At 34.6% G+C, this 21,937-nt stretch overlaps 1 protein-coding gene across 1 annotated transcript in view; it reads left to right on the top strand.

Annotated features, from left to right (window-relative positions):
- CNGB3 (cyclic nucleotide gated channel subunit beta 3) overlaps positions 1–21,937 on the top strand; it is a 128,447-nt gene that overhangs the window by 8,908 nt on the left and 97,602 nt on the right. Inside the window, exon 3 of the mRNA XM_002916899.3 lies at positions 605–731. Within this exon, the coding sequence (XP_002916945.2) occupies positions 605–731 (127 nt within the window). The remainder of the gene's footprint in view (positions 1–604; positions 732–21,937) is intronic.

Genomic DNA, 21,937 nt, shown 5'->3' with positions numbered 1-21,937 from the left:
CTTGGTACACTATAATTTAAACTATATTAATTAGAAATTGTATTTGTAGGCTTGAAGGGAAAATTTTAATTTTTGGACTGAAAATGAAGCTAATACATATTAGCTTGCATTGCTTATTCAGAAATGATGTCATAGCTAAAGATGGTCAAACCAAAAACAAAAATTGGTTTCACTAAAACATTAGAATGCAAAATTCTAAAATAATGTCAATGATATCACTTCTGCCTGTTTTATTTTTCTGAATTTTATGAGACTTCAGTTTCAGCCACAAATCATGAATAATACTTTTGCAGAACTGAAAAGGGCCTTTTGAATGATTATTCCTTATTAATCTCAGCTTTGCTAGTTTCTAAGAGAAATATGCTATATGAACCTTTTGTTACATAATACACCAACTTTAAGTATACTTTTTATCAGCCTGAAGATATCTACAAGGTAACTTCTCCTGCATAAGGTCCTACTTTGTTTTAGCAGAAATCCTAGAGGAGGCATTCCTAAGACTATTTTAGAGGAGCAAGCAGCATCTCTGTAATTTATGCTGTCCAATGTGGCTTATCAAGAGTGGCATATATTCTTCTGTGTATATGTTGTTTCCTTTCCATAGATGAAATCTCAGAGAAAAATTCGCTCAAAGTTCTGACCACAAACCCTGACCATCAAAATCTGACAGAATCAAAAGGAATACTTCCAGAGCAGAAAGAAATGGAAACTGGGAAAGAAGTCGTAGTCAGGTGAGAATCCAATAAAACACATAATACACGTTAGATATATTGCTCAGACTGCACTGAAGAAATCAAATGCTTGTTCCCCACTTTAGCTGAGCAAAGGTCAGGACAACAGTAGTCACATAACACAGAGGAACTGGCTGGAAGTTAAAGCTGGTTTCTCTCCAGTTCACTGTTCCTTACTAGCTAGTCCTGGCCGCTANTACTAGCTAGTCCTGGCTGCTAACCAGGATCTCTAGGCAGCTGTTTGGCTATAGGCCAAATCACACTAGCAAAAACATGGCAGTCACATGTCTGAGTCATTAATATCATCATGGAAACAGCCTACATATTTACTAGGCATGAATTTTAAAAAGAAGGAATTGAAGACAACGTATGATTCTTCTCCGAGTTCACAAAGAAACAGTCATTCCAATTCTGTAAATATTTTATTGTTTAATTATTATTTCCTTTCATCTACTAAAGAAAGTGTGGCATGATAACCAAGAATAATTACAGAAACAGGTAATCTGTATGCCACTGAAGGAATACAGTTTTATAAATGCTTCCCACAAAATTTTTGGAAATATCACAAAAGAGATGACAATTTCAATGTGAATCAGTGAATCCACAATAAAACACAACTAGGAGCCCCTTCATTTTGCCACTTCTTGGCATGCTATTATGTGCCTGCTGATCCAATTTGAATTGCTTAATTATACTTAATATAACTGCAATAGGCTTATGAAACAATAAAAGCATACTCTTATTTAACAGGCAAGAAGAGTTGTCATTTAAAAAGAAATTAGAAGTTATCTATTCCTCCCCCCAAATCCCTCTCCGCACTTCTTTCTCAGCAGCTCCTCCACTGTTAAGCCATGTGCTGCCAATAGGAGTTATAGTGATAATCTGCCACCCGATGTACTGCAGGATGAACGACAGGCATCAGAAAGAGAAAGTGCATTTTCAGTAAATACGAAATTGGCTATATATGAAATTAAACAAGAGCTCACTCTACCACATGCATACATGTAAAAAGCTGTTTGACAAAAATTAAACCTGACATAGTATTTAGGTAGAAAGAGTTTAAACATGAAACTCTGGGACAAAGACTAAAATCTTACAACTGAGCTAAGTAATTATTTATATTATTTTTATAACTATTGGTGTTTATAGAATGATTTGCAGTACTTTTAGGTCATTATTATCTTCACTCTACAGATAAGCAGCCAAGGCACAAGGAGGTTAATTAGTTTGCCTATAGTAATAGGGTCAGCTCAGCCAAGATTGGACTGTACAAGACTCAAATTCTTCAGTGGAACTTTTCCTCCTTTTCATCAATACCCTTACGTTAATCAACGGCTTAAACTTCTGAACCTATCTCTATTTCTACCATTTATTTTAATATACTTTATTTTTTGTAATAACCAATGGTGATAGGTATGTTTTCAAAGGACTGAAGTAAAAGCTATAGCTAACATTTTAGGGATATATTCCTCTTAACCCAAATCCATTTCCAGTATTGCACTTTTCTGAAATATGAAAATGGAAAACTTTCAATTACCCAGAAAGTGGGTCAATCAGCATATCTCAAAAACACAAAACTCCTTGACATTACCTCTAAGACTATGCCTGGTCTGTCGCTTCCCCAACCTTCCTATCCCTCTACTCCAGTCACACTGGCCCTATTTCAGTCTCTTGTACCCATGAATTGATTTTTCTCTGGAATAATTGGTTATTCTTTCTGCAATATAGGCAGCAAAGTAGCTTGAGAGTTATTGACAAACTGAGTAAATCCAAATTAGCTTAAAACTCTTACTTTATTGTTAGATGGCTGGTCACACTTTTCCTCAAGAATGAGTGAAAAACAGCTGCATTGAAGGAGCAACTTTAAAGGGTCACTTTTGACTAATATTATGGGAATCCTAATGTCCCAATATCATGTACAACTTACCAAAGCCTTCCTGTTTTGATTTCATAGCCATTAATAGTATCATGTCTAGAATCCTAGACAGCAGGGTTTTTATACATCACTAGAAAATATCGATTATAAAATAACTTCCAATTGACAGTGTTATTTCACAGTACTCTCAATGAGTAAAGATCACTTTGGTGTTTGCAGTTATTAAAAATCAACATCTTTAACCTTGAGCAAGCCAGGTTTTAAAAAGTTTCTTTTTTCTAGAAAAACATTAAGGATTTGATTGATTGCAGGCAATAGATGCTTGTGTGTGGCTTCTTCTCACCTCAATTTTTTGAATTTGCAAAAAGTTATTTATAAATAAAATTTAAAAGTAGATTTCTTGCTCTAAGTGCATTTACGTTATCTTCTGCCTTAAGCCCTGTATTGAGTAGGGATTATGTGTCCAGGCTGATCAATAAATATTGAAGAGAATGCATGTTGTAGATTTTGTTGTCTCTGTGTGTGAAGCACAGTTTGATATTATTGATTATACCTTTAATTTCTGTCACATTCAGAAGATGGGCAGAGATGGATACCAAGAGAACTAACAGTGTCTATATACTGTACTATATATACTGTAGTATATATAGTATATCTGTAGGTATATATTATATAACAGATTTTTTGTAAAGAATTGGATCACATGATTATGGAGGCTGAGAAGTCCCAATATCTTCAGTCAGCAAAGCTAGAGGCCCAAGAGAGGCAATGGTGTAGTTCTAGTCTGAATATGAAGGCCTAAGAACCAGAACTGCCAGTGTAGTTCCAGTGCAAAAGCTGGCTGACTTAAGACCAAGAAAGAGCCAAAGTTTCAGTTTGAGTCTGAGGGCAAAAAGGGGTCATGTCCCAGCCTGCAAACTGGAAGAGATTTCTAAATATAACCCAACTATACTGGCAAGCCGATCATGGACTTACAGTTCCCAGATCTGTAAGAAATAAATTTCTGTTGTTTACATACCACCCAGTCCCTAATACTTTGTTACAGCAGCCTGAACTAAGACATCACCAACCCAGCCCCAAACTCTTTAACATAGAACTTTTGTAATGTTCCCTTGTGACAAGGGTCTCAAATGTTGCTTTGTAAGGATAAAAGAGTATAGATATGCATTTAAGCCAAATTCAGATATTATGTCTATTTAGCTATTTATAAAAACACAAAAAGGTAAGTAACGTTTATATTATTATAAAGATGTAAATGTATAAAATAAAAATCACTTCTGTGATTTTTTTCATCCAGCCTTCAATAAGATTCTAAATAAAACTTAAAACTAATTTTCTAGCCACAATAATAATATTTATCTCAAATACATGTCAGCCCAGGAGGAGGTATTTTTCAAGATATCCAAGTATTACATGTCCACAGTTCTGGCTGGAATCTGTTTGTATTAAACTAGCTTTCTTTCTTTTATCCTTTCTTTTTATATCCTTTCACAACATTTTCTAAATTGTCTGTCCAGGAAAAAGAAATTCTTTGCAAATCTTCCCTGAAAAAAAGCAACCAATTCATTATCTTGTCAGATGAATCATTTAGCTTCTGAAAGACATGAGGTTCACCCCTGGAAGGTCCCATTGATGCTATTTGTCCATTACCAAGAAAAACGGCCTGTTTCTGCCATTCCATCTCAGCACATTCTTATTTTTTAATATAAAAAAGTATATTTTGATGGACACTAATGAATAGCAAGCAAAAGAAGATGTGTTTTGCCTGGAAACATCAAATAGCTATGTCTGGTAAAGGAGACAGAGTTGAATGGCTGATAGGTTAAGTGGTTAAATGATGAACAAGCAAGTGAGTGAAACGTTCAGTGCCCGTGACTGGAGTGCACTGCAAGACTGACTTTTACAGTAGAGTATATGACTTTTCATCACCATTGCTACCCATAATGCCAAGAAGGAAGGTTATTTCTATGAATAGTCTTCTTTGTTCGTAATAGCAATCAGTCTCTATTTGGGTGGTTTTAAAATAGGCAATCATTTCACAGCAGGAACAATGAGGACAGAATAGAATTCAGAATCTTATCAGCACTCATAAACGCTGCCGTTTATTGTCTTGTAGCTGGAAAAAGCAAGAATCACTGCAGTAAAGATGCTTAAAAATCCATATGTGATTTTATAGTTGAAATAGAAAAGGATTGTCAGCTATCAAGTTTACCAAAATAAAATACAATTTATACTTGAATAATTTAAAAACTTGTAAAAAAAAAAGGAAATCAGTTACATATTTACCAATTTTATGTAATGCATAATAAAAATAATGCACTATTACTTTTAGCCCCAAATTAAAATTTTCCTCTGTGGTAAAAAATACCTTTATATTTAAGCATTGCAAACACTTTTAAAAACAGATTGGCATCTGTTTTAATAATGATTGCTAGCTACTATTTCCTAGCAATATGGCAGACTAAACATTTATAGAAAATTCTATGGGGAGACTATAATTAAAAATACTAGATAAAATATAAAACCTACATTTGAATTCATGACTGAGCTTGTGGGAAATAATTCTATTGTTTGAAAGTTTCACGGATTGGTGTTTACTCTGAGAATTTATTCCAAACTTTTATGGCCTAGATCTGTGTTAAAACGTTTAATCAATAAGACAAAACCTGGGGTTAAACTACATATGAGGACAAGTTGGAGACTCCTCCATAAAGCTAGAATTCTAAAGGGTAACTCACTGGAAGGTAAACTATCCTCCAGAGAGGAATAGTCTTTGTCTTTGTCCTGGCTCTGAGTGGAGAAAAAGGAAAGAAATTTTAAATGGGGAGAGGAAAGGAGAGAGAAAAGAAGAGGAGAGAAGAGAAGGAAGGGGAGGGGACAAAAAGTAAGGAAAGGAAGAGAAAGAAAGGGAAGGAAAGAAAAAGAATTCTTAGCCATAAGTATTATTCAAATACATCTGGAACCAGAATTCCTGTGACATCTGTATCCTAGAAGAAAAGATTGAGGCTAAAACAAAATATTTTAAATGGTTAGGTTTAAGAACTGACCTATCTGCCAAAAACAACAATAAAATTTGGAAGGAAACAGCCTTTAAAAACATGTCTCAAAGTATCCACACAGATAAAGTTCTAATGAACATGAATTCACTATTAAAAATTACTAGATACATGAGGAAACAAATCACTGTGAACAATACAGCATAAACAATAAACTTCAACATTCGATTTTTAATATCTGCAGATGGTAAAATGATCAAAAACAGCACATAAAATAATGGCATCATTTGGGGTATATTGGGGCACCTGGGTGGCTCAGTCAGTTGAGCTTCCCACTCTTGGTTTCTGCTCAGGTCATGATCTCATGGGTAGTGAGATCGAGCCCCAAATCAGGCTCCAAGCTCAGTAAGGAGTCTGCTTCTCCCTCTCCCTCTGCCCCTCCCCCCACTCTCACTCTCTCTTTTTAAAATAGATATATAAATCTTTTAAAAATAAGTGTAGTAAATATATTTAAAGAAATGGAAGAGAAGATTGAAAGTAAGGCAAGGGAACAAGAAATTGTCAGAAAAGCAAGACACTTTTGCAATTGAACTAAGCAGAACATGTAGAAATGAAAATTATAATCCCTAAAATTAGGAAGTCAGTGAGCCAGACAGATTAGACAAAGTTGAAGAGTCAGTAAAGTGGATGATAGATCTCAGGAAATCTCTAGAACTGTACCATGGAGAGAAAAAGATGGAAAAATATAAGAGAGAGATTAAGAAGCAGGGAGGAGAGCGTGAGAAGGCACAAAATGCATATAGTCAGAATTCTAGGAGATAATAAGTCAAATGGTGGAGAATCCATATTCAAAGAGGGAATATAACTGATGAAAGACAGTAATGTTCAGATTCTGTAAACCAAATGAATATAAATCAGCATAAATAAAATTAATTAATCCTAAATATATTCTAGTAAAATTAAAAGTGCAAAATACAAAAAAAAAATATATTTAACTTAGCCAGAAAGAAAATACAGACTACCTAAAATAGGAGAAGTAAACTAATATCTGACTTCTCAACAGTAACAATGAAAACCAGTAGACAGTAGAATGAGTTTATCAAGATTCTAAAAGTAATCTAGAATTCTATACCTGGCAAATTATTCAAAAATAAGGGTAAAATATAGATATTTTCAGTCCAACAAAAATGAAGGGAGTTTAGAAAAATTTTGTGTACTGCAGAGAAAAGAAAAATGATCTAAGAAGGAAAGACTCGAATTGGATTAGTCAAGTATCAATCAGGAAAAAAGAGTTTATTCTAAATATTTCAAGATGAAAGAAATTAAATACAAGGAATGTGGTAGTGTAAAAATTGTTGTAAGGAAGTGTGGGAGAGCAAAGTTCAAAGGTGGAGATTCCAACATGGAAATTGGGTAAGTGCAGAAAGCAGCAGCCACAGCTTCCCCATGAATTCAAAACTGGAGACTAACAGTAGAAAATAGAGTCCGAACAAGGTTCAAGAAGCAACTGATGCTTCTGGGGAAGTATGCTCTAGTTTTCTGCCGGATAAAAACTGAATCGTGCTTTCCTTTCAACTTCCAAATCTCCTACAAATGTCTGTCATTGGTGGAATCTAAATCAGAACCCTCCTGACAAGGAATTCTCAAAAATAAGGTTCTCAGGCTTTCAGCCACTCTCAGTAACATGAGAGAATGTAAAAAGGAACAGAAATGCTATTGCCTGAAAATAAACTATCCAGCACAGAGATTCAAAAAGTGAGCAAAGAAAATGCAAGCATGTGGATAAATAGAAAAAGTTATACCATAAAATAATCATAATAATGTCTAAATTGGAGGTAAAAAAATTGTGATAGAATTAACTACAGTGAGGTGATTGGCATACAACAGAATTAAGAGTTTGACTAATTTTAGAACTTCTTAATTAAACGTATATGTTAAAACATTTTGAAAAAACCTAAATTAGTTGAAGCAAAGTATTTAACCTCCATATGCTAAATTTATATGGTTTTAGTACCAAAGATAGTAGATGAGAGAGAGAGAAAGGACACAAGCAATTTTTTCAATTAGAAAATGAAATTGATAACTCCATACTCGTAGAGAGAGTGATTTTTAAAATACTTCTTTTTGTTTATTAATAAAGCAAATATTTTAAAAGTCATTAAAGATATGCTGTCTTTGAACAGCACAATTAACAAATTAGATCTAAAGGACATTTGCAGAACACTTATATCCATTCTTTAGTAACTATATTTCTTCAGTAACTGAAGAATGCAGCTGCTATAAGTTTATATAAAACATTACAAAAATTCATGAGATACTATGCAAAGGTACACTGTCAAATCTTCCAGGAGCTCTATAAAAATACAAATGTTTGCATTCTATCCCCAGTAATTCTGACTTCATTGGTCTGGAGCGGGTCCTGGACATTAGTATGTCTGAAAACCTCCTCAGGTGATGCTATTATACATCCAGGATAGAGATACTATTCACTAGAATATGAAGTCAGTCTCACAAATTTTAAAAATTTTAAATCATATTGAGTATATTTTCTAACCACATTGCAAAGTTAGAAGTTAACTTAAAAAAAATAAAATCTGGAGAAAAATCTCACATAATTAAAATATGAATCACCCTTTTAAGTGACCTCTGGGTCAACAAAGAAGTCATGAGTGAAATAAGAAAATACTCAGGAATGGGTTGCCTGAGTAGTACAGTTGGTTAAGCGACTGACTCTTGGTTTTGGCTGAAGTTGTGATCTCAAGGTCCTTAGATCGGGCCCTGTGATGGGCTCCGCACTCAGCCTGAATCTGTTTAAGTGTCTCCTGGGGTGCCTGGGTGGCTCAGTCAGTCAGGTATCTGCCTTCTGCTCAGATCAGGATCCCAGGGTCCTGGGATCTAGCCCCGCGTCGGGCCTGCTCAGGAGGGAGTATGCCTCTCGTTCTCCATCTGCCTCTCTCCCTGTTCACACTCTCTCTCTCACTTGTGCTCTCTCTCTCAAATAAATAAATAAAATCTTTTTTTAACTTTATATTTCTTTAACTTTATTTTAACTTTATTTCTTTTAATTTTTTTATTATGATATGTTAGTCACCATACAGTACATCATTAGTTTTTGATGTAGTGTTCCATGATTCATTGTTTGTGTATAACACCCAGTGTTCCATGCAATTTGTGCCCTCCTTAACACCTTTCACCAGGCTAGCCCATCCCCCCACTTCTCTTCCCCTCTAAAACCCTCAGTTTGTTTCCTGGAGTCCATAGTCTCTCATGGTTCATCTCCACCTCTGATTTCCCCCCCTTCATTTTTCCCTTCCTTCTCCTAAGGATCTCCCTACTATTCCTTATGTTCCACAAATAAGTGAAACCATGTGATAATTGTCTTTCTCTGCTTGATTTATTTCACTTAGCATAATCTCCTCCAGTTCCATGCACGTTGATGCAAATGTTGGGTAATCATCCTTTCTGATGGCTGAGTAATATTCCATTGTATATATGGACCACATCTCTATCCATTCATCTGTTGAAGGGCATCTCAGCCTTCTACAGTTTGGCTATTGTGGACATTGCTGCTATAAACATTGGAGTGCATATGGCCCTTCTCTTCACTACATCTGTATCTTTGGGGTGTCAGGTATTTTTGTTTTGTTTTTCTACTTTGGGCTTTTTCCTTTTTCTTTATTTTTTTAACTATAAATTTTGATTATAAAGTTCACTTGGAAGAATAAACAAAAATGGCCAGAAAGACCCTGAAAAATCATAGTAATGGAGGTAGCATTAGTCCTACCAGATGCTAAAACCTTTCTAAAATCTCTGTAATTAAAAAAAAAGTGTGGCATTGGCACATGAATAGATAAACCAATAAAATATAATAGAAGATACAGACATAGATTTAACTGCATGTCAAAATGTAGTCTCTGATAAAGTCAGTATCTAAAATCAGCACAAAAATGATAGATTTAAATAAGTGATAATAGAGTAACTGGTTAGTCCTATGGAAAAAAACTAAAATTGGATCGTCCCTCATGCTACACACAAGGATAAATTCTCAATAGATCAGAGATTTAAATGTAAAATTATTAAAACATATAAGTATTAGGAAAACAAGTTACAAATTTCTCTATAATGTGGAAACATACATTAAGTCCTAAGATTAAAAATTCAGAAATCATAAAAGAAGAGCTTAATACATTTTACTACATTAAAAAAAAGACTTTGCATTTTTTAAAAAAAATCATAAGCAAAAGAAAAAAGAAAAAATCTAAATATCCAGATAAGAAAATTCTCATTGCTACTTTCTGGGGGGGATTAATCATTTTATTTTGGGATTGATGACAGGCATTTAAATTTTGTTTTGCATTAAGATACTTTAAGATTGTTAATGACTCAATCAACTTGATATCTTTGTGATATGTCACTACCTTAATTTCATTTTTCTCTTTTCAAAATGTAATACCAAAAGTACAATGTACTTAATTAATAGCATAGAGTAAACCAATACATCATGTAATCCCAGGAGTAAACAATGATTCTGATACTCAATACAGTGCAATCTGAAGGTCCATCTTTACCTCAAGAAAAAAAGTGATTATTAGCAGAGTATATATGAGCATATATTATAAATAATATCATATATTATGCATATATTATTCAAATACATATAAATGTATATTTGGTGGTGAATTACTTGCTAGAGATTCCATCTGTGCTTTCTACTCTAAAGTCATTAATAATGCTGCCAGAAATGAGATATGGTATACCAAGATGAAACAGGCTAGTATTAGAAACAGCAAGAGTAATTTACTGATAGGTGGTTAGACATGAGTCAGCAGACAAAAGACAAAAATTTTGTGAGTATGCATAATGGCCTTGAGAGAGGAACAAGACTACAGACACGGTTTGTGGTCCTGTTTTAAATTATTTTCACTGTTTATTATGGAGAGACAACAAATTAGTTGCCTATTACCATAGAAAACCAGAGCAGATAAAACTTGTGTCTACTTTCTTCTTCTTGGCATAGAAAGAAGGAAATTAGACAATCTTATATTGTTTTATGACACCTAAGTTATGACTGCTTAAAAATGGGTATTCATATTTACTTAGCAAAATGAAGGGAACCATAGGATGATTGATGCATTGATTGAAATTTTTGAAAATTTGCAAGTGGACAAATTCTGATTACTAGGAAGAAAGGAAGGCCCATGAATAAAGCACACTGCAGATATGGAAACAAGTCAAGCCTAATGATAAAAGAGACAGGAGAGAAGGGGTTAGTGAGGTGAACTTGAGTACACCTAGAGTTTCTCCCTTACTACAAAGAGCCAATTTGAGAGTTGCCACGTGGAAAAGTGCGTCCAATGATGCCAGTATCATCTGATGTTGTTTTTTTTTCCCAGAAAACCCCAAATTCTAGAAGTCCATATCTTGAATACTACCAAAATAAATTGAAATTCTTTTGAACTATAGGCCATAAAAACACAGCTATAGGTAATCGGTTTACCATCTCTGCTTGGAAATAGTAGATTGGTTCTAAACAAGGTCACTGTTAAAAAATATAATTCCATAATAGAATTAGAAGTGTGGTCTATAGGAAAAACATTCATTAATGCTGTTCCCAGTGTGAAGTACTTAATAAGGGATAGAATCAAAACTATAAGAAGAATATTTTGTGTCTTTAACAACTTTATTGCATTTATTTCAAGTACTGTTTTTATTGTTAATTTTTGGATTTGGGTTTATATTGTAGTCTTTTTTAGATATTTTATTTTATGTATCTCTGTCTGGTGTGATTTAATAAGCAGTCTTCCATGTGACTAGCATGTTTTTGTAGCCAATCTCTTTAATGCATTTATAATAGTTCGAATATGCATCAATAGCAAGAGCTTAGGAAAGTGGTTTGATTGATTCTGTTTGAAAGTTAATGAATGATGGAAGCTGGAAGATCTGCTTAAAATAGGTAAAATGGAAGCTCTCCATTGAGAAAGAATAAATGGAAGACTCACTGTGTTTCTTAAAATCTTTATCCCCTTGGGAAGAAGAAAGGGATTTGTCTACCTGGACTGGCATTAGCAGGAGGCAAGAACAAAGTGAGGGGAAAGGAGTAGAGACTGGGGGGATGATACCTCCCTACCAGATGATAGCAGCAGACAAAAGAGTTGAAAGAAAAGAAAGAGATTTCCACCTAGTGAGAGACAGTTTCAGGCATGGGAAGTGGCAAAACTGGCACATTGATTTGCAGCATATAGATTTTCAAGAAGCAACAAAAACACCATGTGGGTGAGTTAAGAGAAGCAACCTAAAGTAAGCTGGCCTGTGCGGGGAGTCAGGATGGGGAAGCTTATCAGACTCTCCCATACTTTCTTCTCCTTTTCTGAGCAAGGAAGGGCCTTGAATGTTTCACATGTCAGCAAACAAAGGTATACCTTACTTATTTACTAGAGTGAGGCAATTGCCAGAAGGACAATTTTATCTCAAAATTTTATCTCAAATGTTTAGCACAGGATCTAGCATCTAGCAAAGATAACTGCTTTGTGAATAAAACATTGTGTGTTTTCTCTACTTCAAGTAGATTACTGAAAGGGGAATCACAAAGTGATGGAACTTTTATGAGTACAGTTTTTGCCTTAAATATTGTCCACAGTTTAAATACAGGAATCTTTTCAAATATGTCTCTCTTTCCTACCCATGAAATGCTTAACCGTTCTTCCTTAAATGGAAGGTAATGTTTTTATTTATTGTTATCTTCTAGCATCCCATACTACCTGGACAGTTTGTTAGATAATATAGTAAAATGTGAAACTGAGGGTTTAAGTGTCTAATAATTCTATACCAATAAATGTTCACCCTAATGCTTATGAGACAAGTAACAGTCTAACAATTAGTTTGTGTGCCAGTTGTCAGCTAGGTAAATTGTTTCTACCCATTCTGATGATTCATTTCATTGTAGTTGTTCATATGCAATTGTTCACCCATGCCTTTATTTGGGCATCCAGCTCACAGAAACAGGGCTCTTTGAGCACAGCCAAGCACTAGTTATTTTAAGACATTGACAGACATAGAGTAACAATTATGTTTTATAGGAAAAAGCAGCAAGGGGATAAGTGGACAAAATAAGAGCAATCAGAAAAGAAATTCCACATCTCTTCCACCACCAACTGTAACAGGTGTCAGGGTCTGTATCGGTAGCCATTTATTCAGCCTTTGCTCTTATCACAACATACGAGCTGAACATATTTGTATCTAAGGCCAACTCCTTCACTTTGTGCTCATCCCCTTTCCTCTACTCACTGACATCTGTCCCAACAATTATTTCCTTTCTCTTCTGCAACTTCTAATTTTTTTCTTTCTGTTGGATTATTTTTATAAGCATATAAACATGTTGTGGCATTCCTCACATTTAAATAATAGCAACAAAATGCCTCCCTTAGCTCCAACATGAGCAGCCAGCTATTGTCCTATTTCTCTTCCAGCCTTTACAGCAACTCTCAGTTACCCATACTCATTTTTTCTACTTCTTCTCCTCCCATGATCTCCTGAACTTGTAATCAGAATTTGATTCCTTCATTCCAATAGCTTTTACCTACTTTTATGAAAGTTTTTACTGGTTTTGTCCACCTTTACCAAAGTCAGCAATGCCCTTTACACTGCCAAAGCCAAGGGCCAGTTGTTAGCTCTACTTTTTTCGAACCATTGGCAGCAATCCACAGTTGATCCCTCACTCCATCCTTGAGACACCCTCTTCATTTGGCTTCCCAGGTACCATTTTCTCTGACTGATGCCCTATCTCACTGGCCTCTCTTCTCCATCTCCCATCCTCTAAACTTTGAAGACTGCAAGCCCAATCTTCAGGCCTACATCCCCTTAGTATCTGCTCTACCTACATCCCCTTAGTATCTGATTTTATCTGGTCAAATGACTTTAAGCAACATTGACATGCTGATGACTCCCAAATCTACAGTTTTAGTCCAATCTCTCTCCAGAACACCAATTTGAATTCCAACTGCCTACTTAATATCTCTATTTCAGTGTCTATTTAGACAGGTCAAAGTGTACATGTCCAAAATCAACTTCTAATTTTTTTCACCTTTTCCAAACCTGTTCCTCCTGAAGCCTTCATTATGTTAGTATAAGGCATCTTCATTCTTCCATTTGCTCATGCCAAAAATTCCCTGTTCTTTCTCTCATACAGTACAGCCAATCCAGTAGCAAATTATGCTGGCTTTTTCTTTGGGATATAATCAGAATTTTATCACATCTCAGCACATCCACTGCTACTACCCTAGTCATTCATCTCTTAGTAGCTGTTACAATATCTTCCTAACCATTCACCTAGCTTCTATTCTTTGTCCCTCTATGGTTTATATTCAACACATAGCCCAGGTGGTGATGTTAAAATGTAAATCATTCCTTTCTCCTCCAGATCCTCTAATGGTTTCCCATCCAACGTTGAGTAAAAACTGAAGTTTCCACAATGGCCCACAGGGCTCAACAGTATCTGCCTCACAGACTACCCCTGCTTCTCTGACCCTAGATTCCACCACTTTACCCTCTCTCTGTGACCCAACCACACCGGAACAATCTTTCCTCAGATATCTACATAACTTCCTCCTGACTTCTTTCAGTGTTTCTGCTTAAATGTCACCTTATTGGAGGGGCCTCCCCTAACCACTACAGAAAATAGCAGTCCGTTTCACTCTCCATCTCCCTTACCCTGATTTGTCTTTCTCTGTAGCATTTATCATCACCTGACATACTCTGTATTTTTAAAATGTGTATATTTCTATCTCCCCCTTATAAAGGTTGTAAGTTACTTGAGGGAAAGGCTTCATTATGTTTACTTCTAAATTTATAAATATATGCTAAATGACTGAATGGGATCTCCAAATTATATAATTTTGGAGGGAAGCTATGGTTTTTCCCATAAATTTGTGACTTCATTCTTAAATTCATAAACTTAAAATATTATAAAGTTAATTTATATAGCTGCATATCTTTGTCTATTAATATATTTGATTAAATTCCATGTCTTATTTCACAATTATTTTTATCACAAAATACCACCAAGTTCTTTTCCAAAGGCTCATAGCAAATTCACAATGTAATGTGCTTTTAAGCTCTTTGGGGTCAATAACAAAATTGAACCCTCATGCTTTAACTGATTCCACAAGGATAAGTGTATGAAGTAGAAGTTACACTTTCGATTTCCTCTCTGCAGTTGTTGGCTGCACTTGCAATCATTCTAATGACTCATGTGATAACCAGAGTTGGAGAAAGCACTGTAATCAGGAGGTGATTGCGGTAGGTGTTTACCTCAGAGTCTAGGACATGATTTAAGACTTGAATGAAAGGAAAACGATGGTTTAAATCTGGACTTCAGTAGGCATCAGGCCACATAATGAAAGCACCAAACAGTGGAACACAGTAAGCCTTCTATTCAGTGCAAAGCTAATTGAAGAAAGGTTTTGCTTCCCCCCAAAATTAATATACAAATGGTGACCACATGAAAGGGCTCTCAAGACTGTTGCACTTTTACCCACTTGGAACTCAGTGCAGTGCTTTTCTCGCACTAATGAGCAATGCCTTTACTCACATGCTTTTAAAATTAGAATCAGAGGTATTTTTTAAAGTAATGAATGTTTTGCTTAAACCGTACCAACATGTGTTTTGAAAGGAACTGGAAATGTAACATATGGTTCACGTAGACTTAAATAGGCCTTGTTCAGACATTAATCTGAGAAGAGGGGCTGTTTGCCTAGTCGGCCTCCTTAGGCACAGTGATCTTTACTCAATCAATCCAATCTCCTTATATCAGATATTTGATTTTCATAGGACCTAAAAAAGTACTGCATTCCCTAGTTGTAAAGACAATTTTAAAAACATTCACTGAGGAATATAAACTACAATATGAAAGGAACTTCTTATTCTGATTCTTAACAACTAATTTTATAAGAAACTACAATTAAAATAACAAACTTAGATCTGTTAGTGTAGGACCTCTAGGACCTCAGTAAAGAAAATTCTCAAGTTAATAATCTTCCTCATCAGTGACTGGGTGAAACGTAGCCAGGTGTAACAACAAGTTTCTGTCTTGGTTTCTACAGATCAGCATCTGGCTCTGCACCACCCACTGTTCCTATTCCCTATCTCACTAAGTCCATCCCATTTGGATCTACTCCATGCTTAGAGGCAAATACAAATTTAGCAGCCCCAGCAACTTATCATCTCACTGCCCACCCTGAGACCAAAGCTTCTGACACCATGTGTAAACTATATGTGGCTCCATCCCAGAAGCTCAAAGTATAACTCTTCTCTGAATCCTTATGTATTCACATTGGGTATGTCCCTGATATCCAGTCTTTTCCTCAGTATTTGGATTTGATTTTTGTTTTGTTTTGTTTTGTTTTGTATGTAGCACCTCTTCTACTTGCAACCAGAAAAGGTTTTCTGCTTTTAAGGGCTTACATGATTAAATTGGGCCCCACTGGGATAATCTCCCATTTTAAAGTATATAACCTGCAAAGTTCTTTTTGCCATTAACATAACATATTCACAGGTTCCAAAGATAAGAGTGTGGACATCGTTGGAGGGGCCACCTTTTACTTTTATTCACACCTGAGGTTTATTCAATCTGAAAAATTTAAATAGTTACTGACCCATAGTGTAATTTTGGCAGATAAATTCAGCAAAAGACTGAGCAAAACTTGAACAATAAAAATAAAAACTTCCCAAGACTTGAGTTTTAATTGGCCGAAGGAAAAAGCTGCCTACTCACTGACATAAATACATATGAGAATTCTACTCAAAGTGAAATATTGGCAAAGGACTTCAGCAGATAATTAGAATTCTTAGGCAATTCTCTCCTTCCAAGATGCTTTTTGAAAAGTGTGGGGAGGGGCTTATTGCCTGTGGAGAGTTTTAAATGCTTGGACATGGCCTAATTTAACTTAATTCCAAATTTAATTTTTAACTCTAACCTGTCCTTAAAGGTAGCTGCTAATACCACGTTCTAGTTCCAGGGTTGCCAGTGAACCCTGAATGAAAGAGACCTACTACCTCCCTGCCATTTTCTCATACAGATGACCCCCCATATTGAAAAGCAAAGATGGTGTTTTGAAAGTCACTCGTGGTTTGAAACTCCCAATGCGTTTTCCAATATTAAAAATAACACTTAGATGCAAGGTAGGCCTATGGAATACAATTTACTTAGAACAGAGTGCTTGAAAAGAACTATAGAACTAATCTGTGAGAAATTGTATTCTGAGTTCCAGTTTGGAACACATCACAGCTATATTGCCCCTGACGTGGAGCTCACAGTGTCAGCTCCCACAATGGATCAAATAAGCTAGATATCAATCTGTTAGAGAGAAACCCCCAAGTCCTTGATGTGGTTTCCAAAGCCTGGGCACAATGTCTTTCAGAGCAATGCCCACAAGGAAGTGGCAAAAGCTACAAGGCTTTGGAGATGAGGAGCCGCATGAGGCAGAACTTGTCACATAGGCAGCCTAGTCTCCAGTGATTTACATCTTTCTATTCTTCTCAACCAGCACTTTCCACTGGCTCCATCAGTGCCTTATAGCTAAGTTTTCAGCATCCCTTGCTAACAATATAGAAAAATACAGTCTAATGGATTTTTCCTCCCCTTCTGTCCCTATCATAAACACAATCCTTTAATAATTTGCAATAAGTTTTGACTTATAGAAACACTATGAAATATTATTTTATACTGTTTTTTGCTTTTCATAGTATATTTTACATCTGTCCACTGCAGCAAATTTCAACAACTAGCATAAAAGGAAAGTAAAAATCATTCATAATCCAACACTCAGATATATTTTTCGACTCACTCATTGTTGAAAAATATGAATGAGTGAAAGAATGAATGAATGAATGAGTTCATAGGGTAAGACCAAAACGAGGCTTTACTTAGTTGTACAAGCTCCACGGCAGTATGCAACAGTCCGCTCAGCACTGGCTCCTACTGTGCAATAGACCGCTGAACCAAAGCATGGATTAAGAAAAAGAGGCACAGCAGCAGTCAGTCACAACAAAACTTGAACTTGGTTCAGAGCTGCCTTTGAGCCCTGTCAAGTTTTGTAGCCATAAACATGCACTTACACTGCCCTCTAGTGCCCTCCCACTAGATGTAATGCAGCAGGATACATTATTGAAATAATTGTAAAGCTGAAAAGAAATCAAAGTGAAACAATGACCAAGGGGTAGAAGAAATGATAGAAAAGAAATTCAGTTGTGTACACTCATTTAATTCCTATAATGGAAAAATAAATTATCAGAAAGCTCTTATTTTCTTCTTGCCAGCCTATCCCCATCCCCATCTCTCCTTACCAATACAATTCACACGTTTTCCATTCTGACCATGCCTGTAAGTGAAAGGGAATGGATCCCTGTAATAAAACTATGAGTTAAGAATTATATATTATTTGTAAGTATTTGGATATATGTGACAGATAAATTAGGCTTGCTTGAAATAGGAATCTGATTAATAGGAAAAGAACACAGCAAAGGAAATGAAGATGACATCATAAATCACAAGAAAATGAAAGATTATTCAAAGAATTATATTAGGTGGTGAACTATTCGAAAAAAAGGGAGTATGTTTGGGTCCTCTCATCAGGCTAAGGAGCCTAGTAAGTTTCAAGCAAAAGAAACTTCAAACAAAATTAATTTTTGAAAATATAAATTAACCTTTATCAAATACATGGAGAACTGTCTGAGCTAGAAAATGACAAAGAAAAATGTGGTAATTCAACTAAACAAAAATTAAAACTTCTTTCGATGTTAAATAAACAAAAATGTTTTATATATATAACATATGAAATGTTCATACAAAGAGATAAGAAAAGGAATTTAACCTCAAACCAGCAATTAACAAGTGAAAAGAGTGACTTACAAGTAAATGTGAAACCATTCACCTGCAGAGTAACCAAAATCTGCTAATTAAAATTATATGCCATTGTTCCGCCTACCAAATTAGCAGAAATGTTGTTAGATGAATTTCCAATGTAGAAAAGACAGGGTAAAATAGACATTCTCAAATTTTTATGACTCACCCTTAGAAAAACAATCAACATGTATCAGAATTCTTAGAAGTAGCCATACCCCCAGAATATTCAGTGCTACCATTTGGGGGAATTTATTTTAAGGAAATATCCTTAAATCTGTAAAAAGCTTCATGGTCAAAGATGATATTGCAAGATTATCTGTAATAATACAAAATGTATAAGCATCTTAAATGATAGAACAATACGGAGAAGCCTTACAAATTGCACTACTGCAGATGGGATTACAGAATCACTGATCTTCTCAGCCCTCAAAGATAATAACAGGGTCTGTCTACATGGCCAGACCCCCAGAGCAGTTGCCACTGGCCTCAAGCTTCATCTATTCACTTCAGCCCGTCTTAAAAATACTCATTTTCCAGTGTGCCATGATATGAAAAAAGATTAAAAAGAATTTTACAGTATATAAATTAAATATGGTTATTATGTAACCATTAAAATGTTTACAAGGAAATTCTAATTTTATAAAAATGTTATATTATTAATAATAAAAGGGAGAATAGAAATTTGTACATATCACCTAATCTCAAATGTTTTTCAACCTGTATAGAGAACAAGAATTTAAATAATACACCAAAATGTTAATAATGATTTTCTTTCACTAGTATACCTAAAACTCCAATTGTTTTTTCTTCATTTTTCTGTATTTTCTGAGTCCTCAATAATAACTTATGTAGTTATTTCTAACAATTAAAAAATAATTTAAGATTTTTAACTGTAAAATACATAACAAGGAATACAAAAAATACTGCAGGGGAATGACCATTTCCAACTGATTATCTATTGAATAATTTTGTTTTTAAATCTACCATGAAATGGCATGATAGAGATTGTCCAGTAAGAGAGCAATTTTAGATAATACACTATTATACTATGATCTTCTTATTTTTCCAGTCTTTTAAATTACCTCAAGAATCCAACAGAGAATCTATCCTGAAAGACTGGATAAGTACCTACCTAGACACAGTGCAGAAAGGATTCTTATTTAAGTAGAATTGGATTAGAAGACTTCTGAGACATCCTTCAAAGCTTACCCTCTGCACCCGAAATACATCTAGGTCTCTAACACTAAGAATAATCCATAATTTATAAAAATTAATAGATATGGTCTACATGGCCATACATGTATAAATATAAATATATAATTAATAAATAAATATTAATAAGTATTTATAAATATAATAATTTATAAATTATAAAAATTTATAAAATTATGGATTATTCTCAGTGTTAGAGCCCTAGATGTATTTCAGGAAATGCTTCAACATTGAAAGAAATGAAATGCCATGAATTCTATAATAGTACCAATGTTGACATATTTTGTCATTGTAGACTTAAAGTTTGAAGTTCCACTTGCACTCTGTTTCCTTCCACTTCCCAGAGACTTTTCTATAGTCAGTGAACATCTGAATCTAAAAGAAAAGAGGGATAGATATTCTGTGCATGAATTATGATTTAGATAATTATTAGCTCATGGCCGGTAAAATAGAAAAAAATTCATTTTCGTAGATTATGAAAGTATAAAAAAAATGAAGCATTCTTTCCAGGCTGAGGAGGCTGGGATTTTAGTAGAGCCTAGGATTCAATATTTGAAATATTTTTTTATATTTTAAATTACATTGAAAATGACAATTATCCAGAAGCTAATAATCCAGATTTGGAAACGCTCCTTCACTTTTAGTATACCAATCCATCTACTTTGAGGCTTTACTGGTTTTGAGTTGTACCATAACCTGAAGGCTTTGGAGGTGGGGAGAGAAAAAGAACTAGAATTTAAACAATTTAATCTTGTTAATTGTAACTGAGAGTTTTTTGTAAATAGAAAATAGCATTAAAGATACGTTCTACACTAAGAAAAATTTCCAGAATTTTTACTACAACTACTTGTTAAATACAACTAGATGAAAATATTTATTCATGGAAATTCTCTAGTGGTAAATTTCCATATGGTCCATTAAATGGTGCTGAGTATATAAGTGTTTGAAAATGGCAAACAATATACTTTAATAATTTCCAAGATGTTATATAAATGTCCTAGACAGAGCTGAGTTAATCACTGACAAATTTTTAAAAATAGCACAAAGAATTTCAGATGATTATATTAAAGTGAAATAATTCTGTAAAAATATATATATATTGCTTCTCATAGAATATTGTTCTTAGTCTGTAGTAATTAGTTATGGAAATGCTTAGACCTCCTTTTTTTTGAAGATGAAATAAAAATTTAAAGCAATTAAGTGTCTTTGTATTACAAAAGCAAGAAATTGAACACGTTAAAAAATTTTGTGAATATCTTGCTATTTTATTTGGCTTCATTTGGATTGAAAGGGAAAAGGAAGGAAGGAAGGAAGGAAGGAAGGAAGGAAGGAAGGAAGGAAGGAAGGAAGGGAGGGAGGGAGGAAGGGAAGGTCATGAGAATTGTACAAGAAAACACCGCATAACAGAAAAACTCCAACAACCCTATAAATTTAGCAAGATTTAACAAAATGAGATTTGAAAATATGGAAAATTAAAGTTCTATCCAAACTCACAGCAGTTTTCAAACAATGAAAGACTTGAAAACTTTCAGTAGTTCTTCCTTTTATTGATTATTGTGGAGGTGAGGACATTATTTGTCCTGAGTAAGCATCATATATAATATTCAATAAGAATCAATAAGTATTAAATGGTCTATCAAAAATGGTACTCACATACAGTATTTTGACATTCAGTAGTCTTAATTCTGCTGTTTATTTGTAAAATAAGAGCCAATTAATTTATAATTAAATTATTAATAATTATGGGGTGCCTGGGTGGCACAGCCGTTAGGCGGCTGCCTTCGGCTCAGGGCATGATACCGGCATTATGGAATCGAGCCCCACATCAGGCTCCTCCGCTATGAGCCTGCTTCTTCCTCTCCCTCTTCCCCTGCTGTGTTCCCTCTCTCGCTGGCTGTCTCTATCTCTGTCAAATAAGTAAATAAAATCTTTTTTAAAAATTATTAATAATTATACCAATATAAGATAATAATGAAGATTATTTTTAAATTGTTACAATTTCTAATATGAGAAAATGCATTAATTCTCAAAGAGGAGTATGATTTAGAATTTGGAAACTGGATCACACAGTTTTACATGAATCCCTGGCAGAAATCTAGAATGGATTGTTAAACATGATTTTTGAGCACTTAGAAAATAAAATGGTGACCTCTAGGTAGCAAATGGAGGTTGCTAGTAAAGAAGTCCAGTTAACCTCATTTTAGAGAAGAATTTGACAATCTCA

Source organism: Ailuropoda melanoleuca, chromosome 9 (genome assembly GCF_002007445.2).
Source record: "Ailuropoda melanoleuca isolate Jingjing chromosome 9, ASM200744v2, whole genome shotgun sequence".
In the NCBI taxonomy this organism is placed as follows: Eukaryota; Metazoa; Chordata; class Mammalia; order Carnivora; family Ursidae; genus Ailuropoda; species Ailuropoda melanoleuca.
Note: the sequence above shows the minus strand (reverse complement) of the source record. Positions and strands in the feature narration are given on the sequence as shown.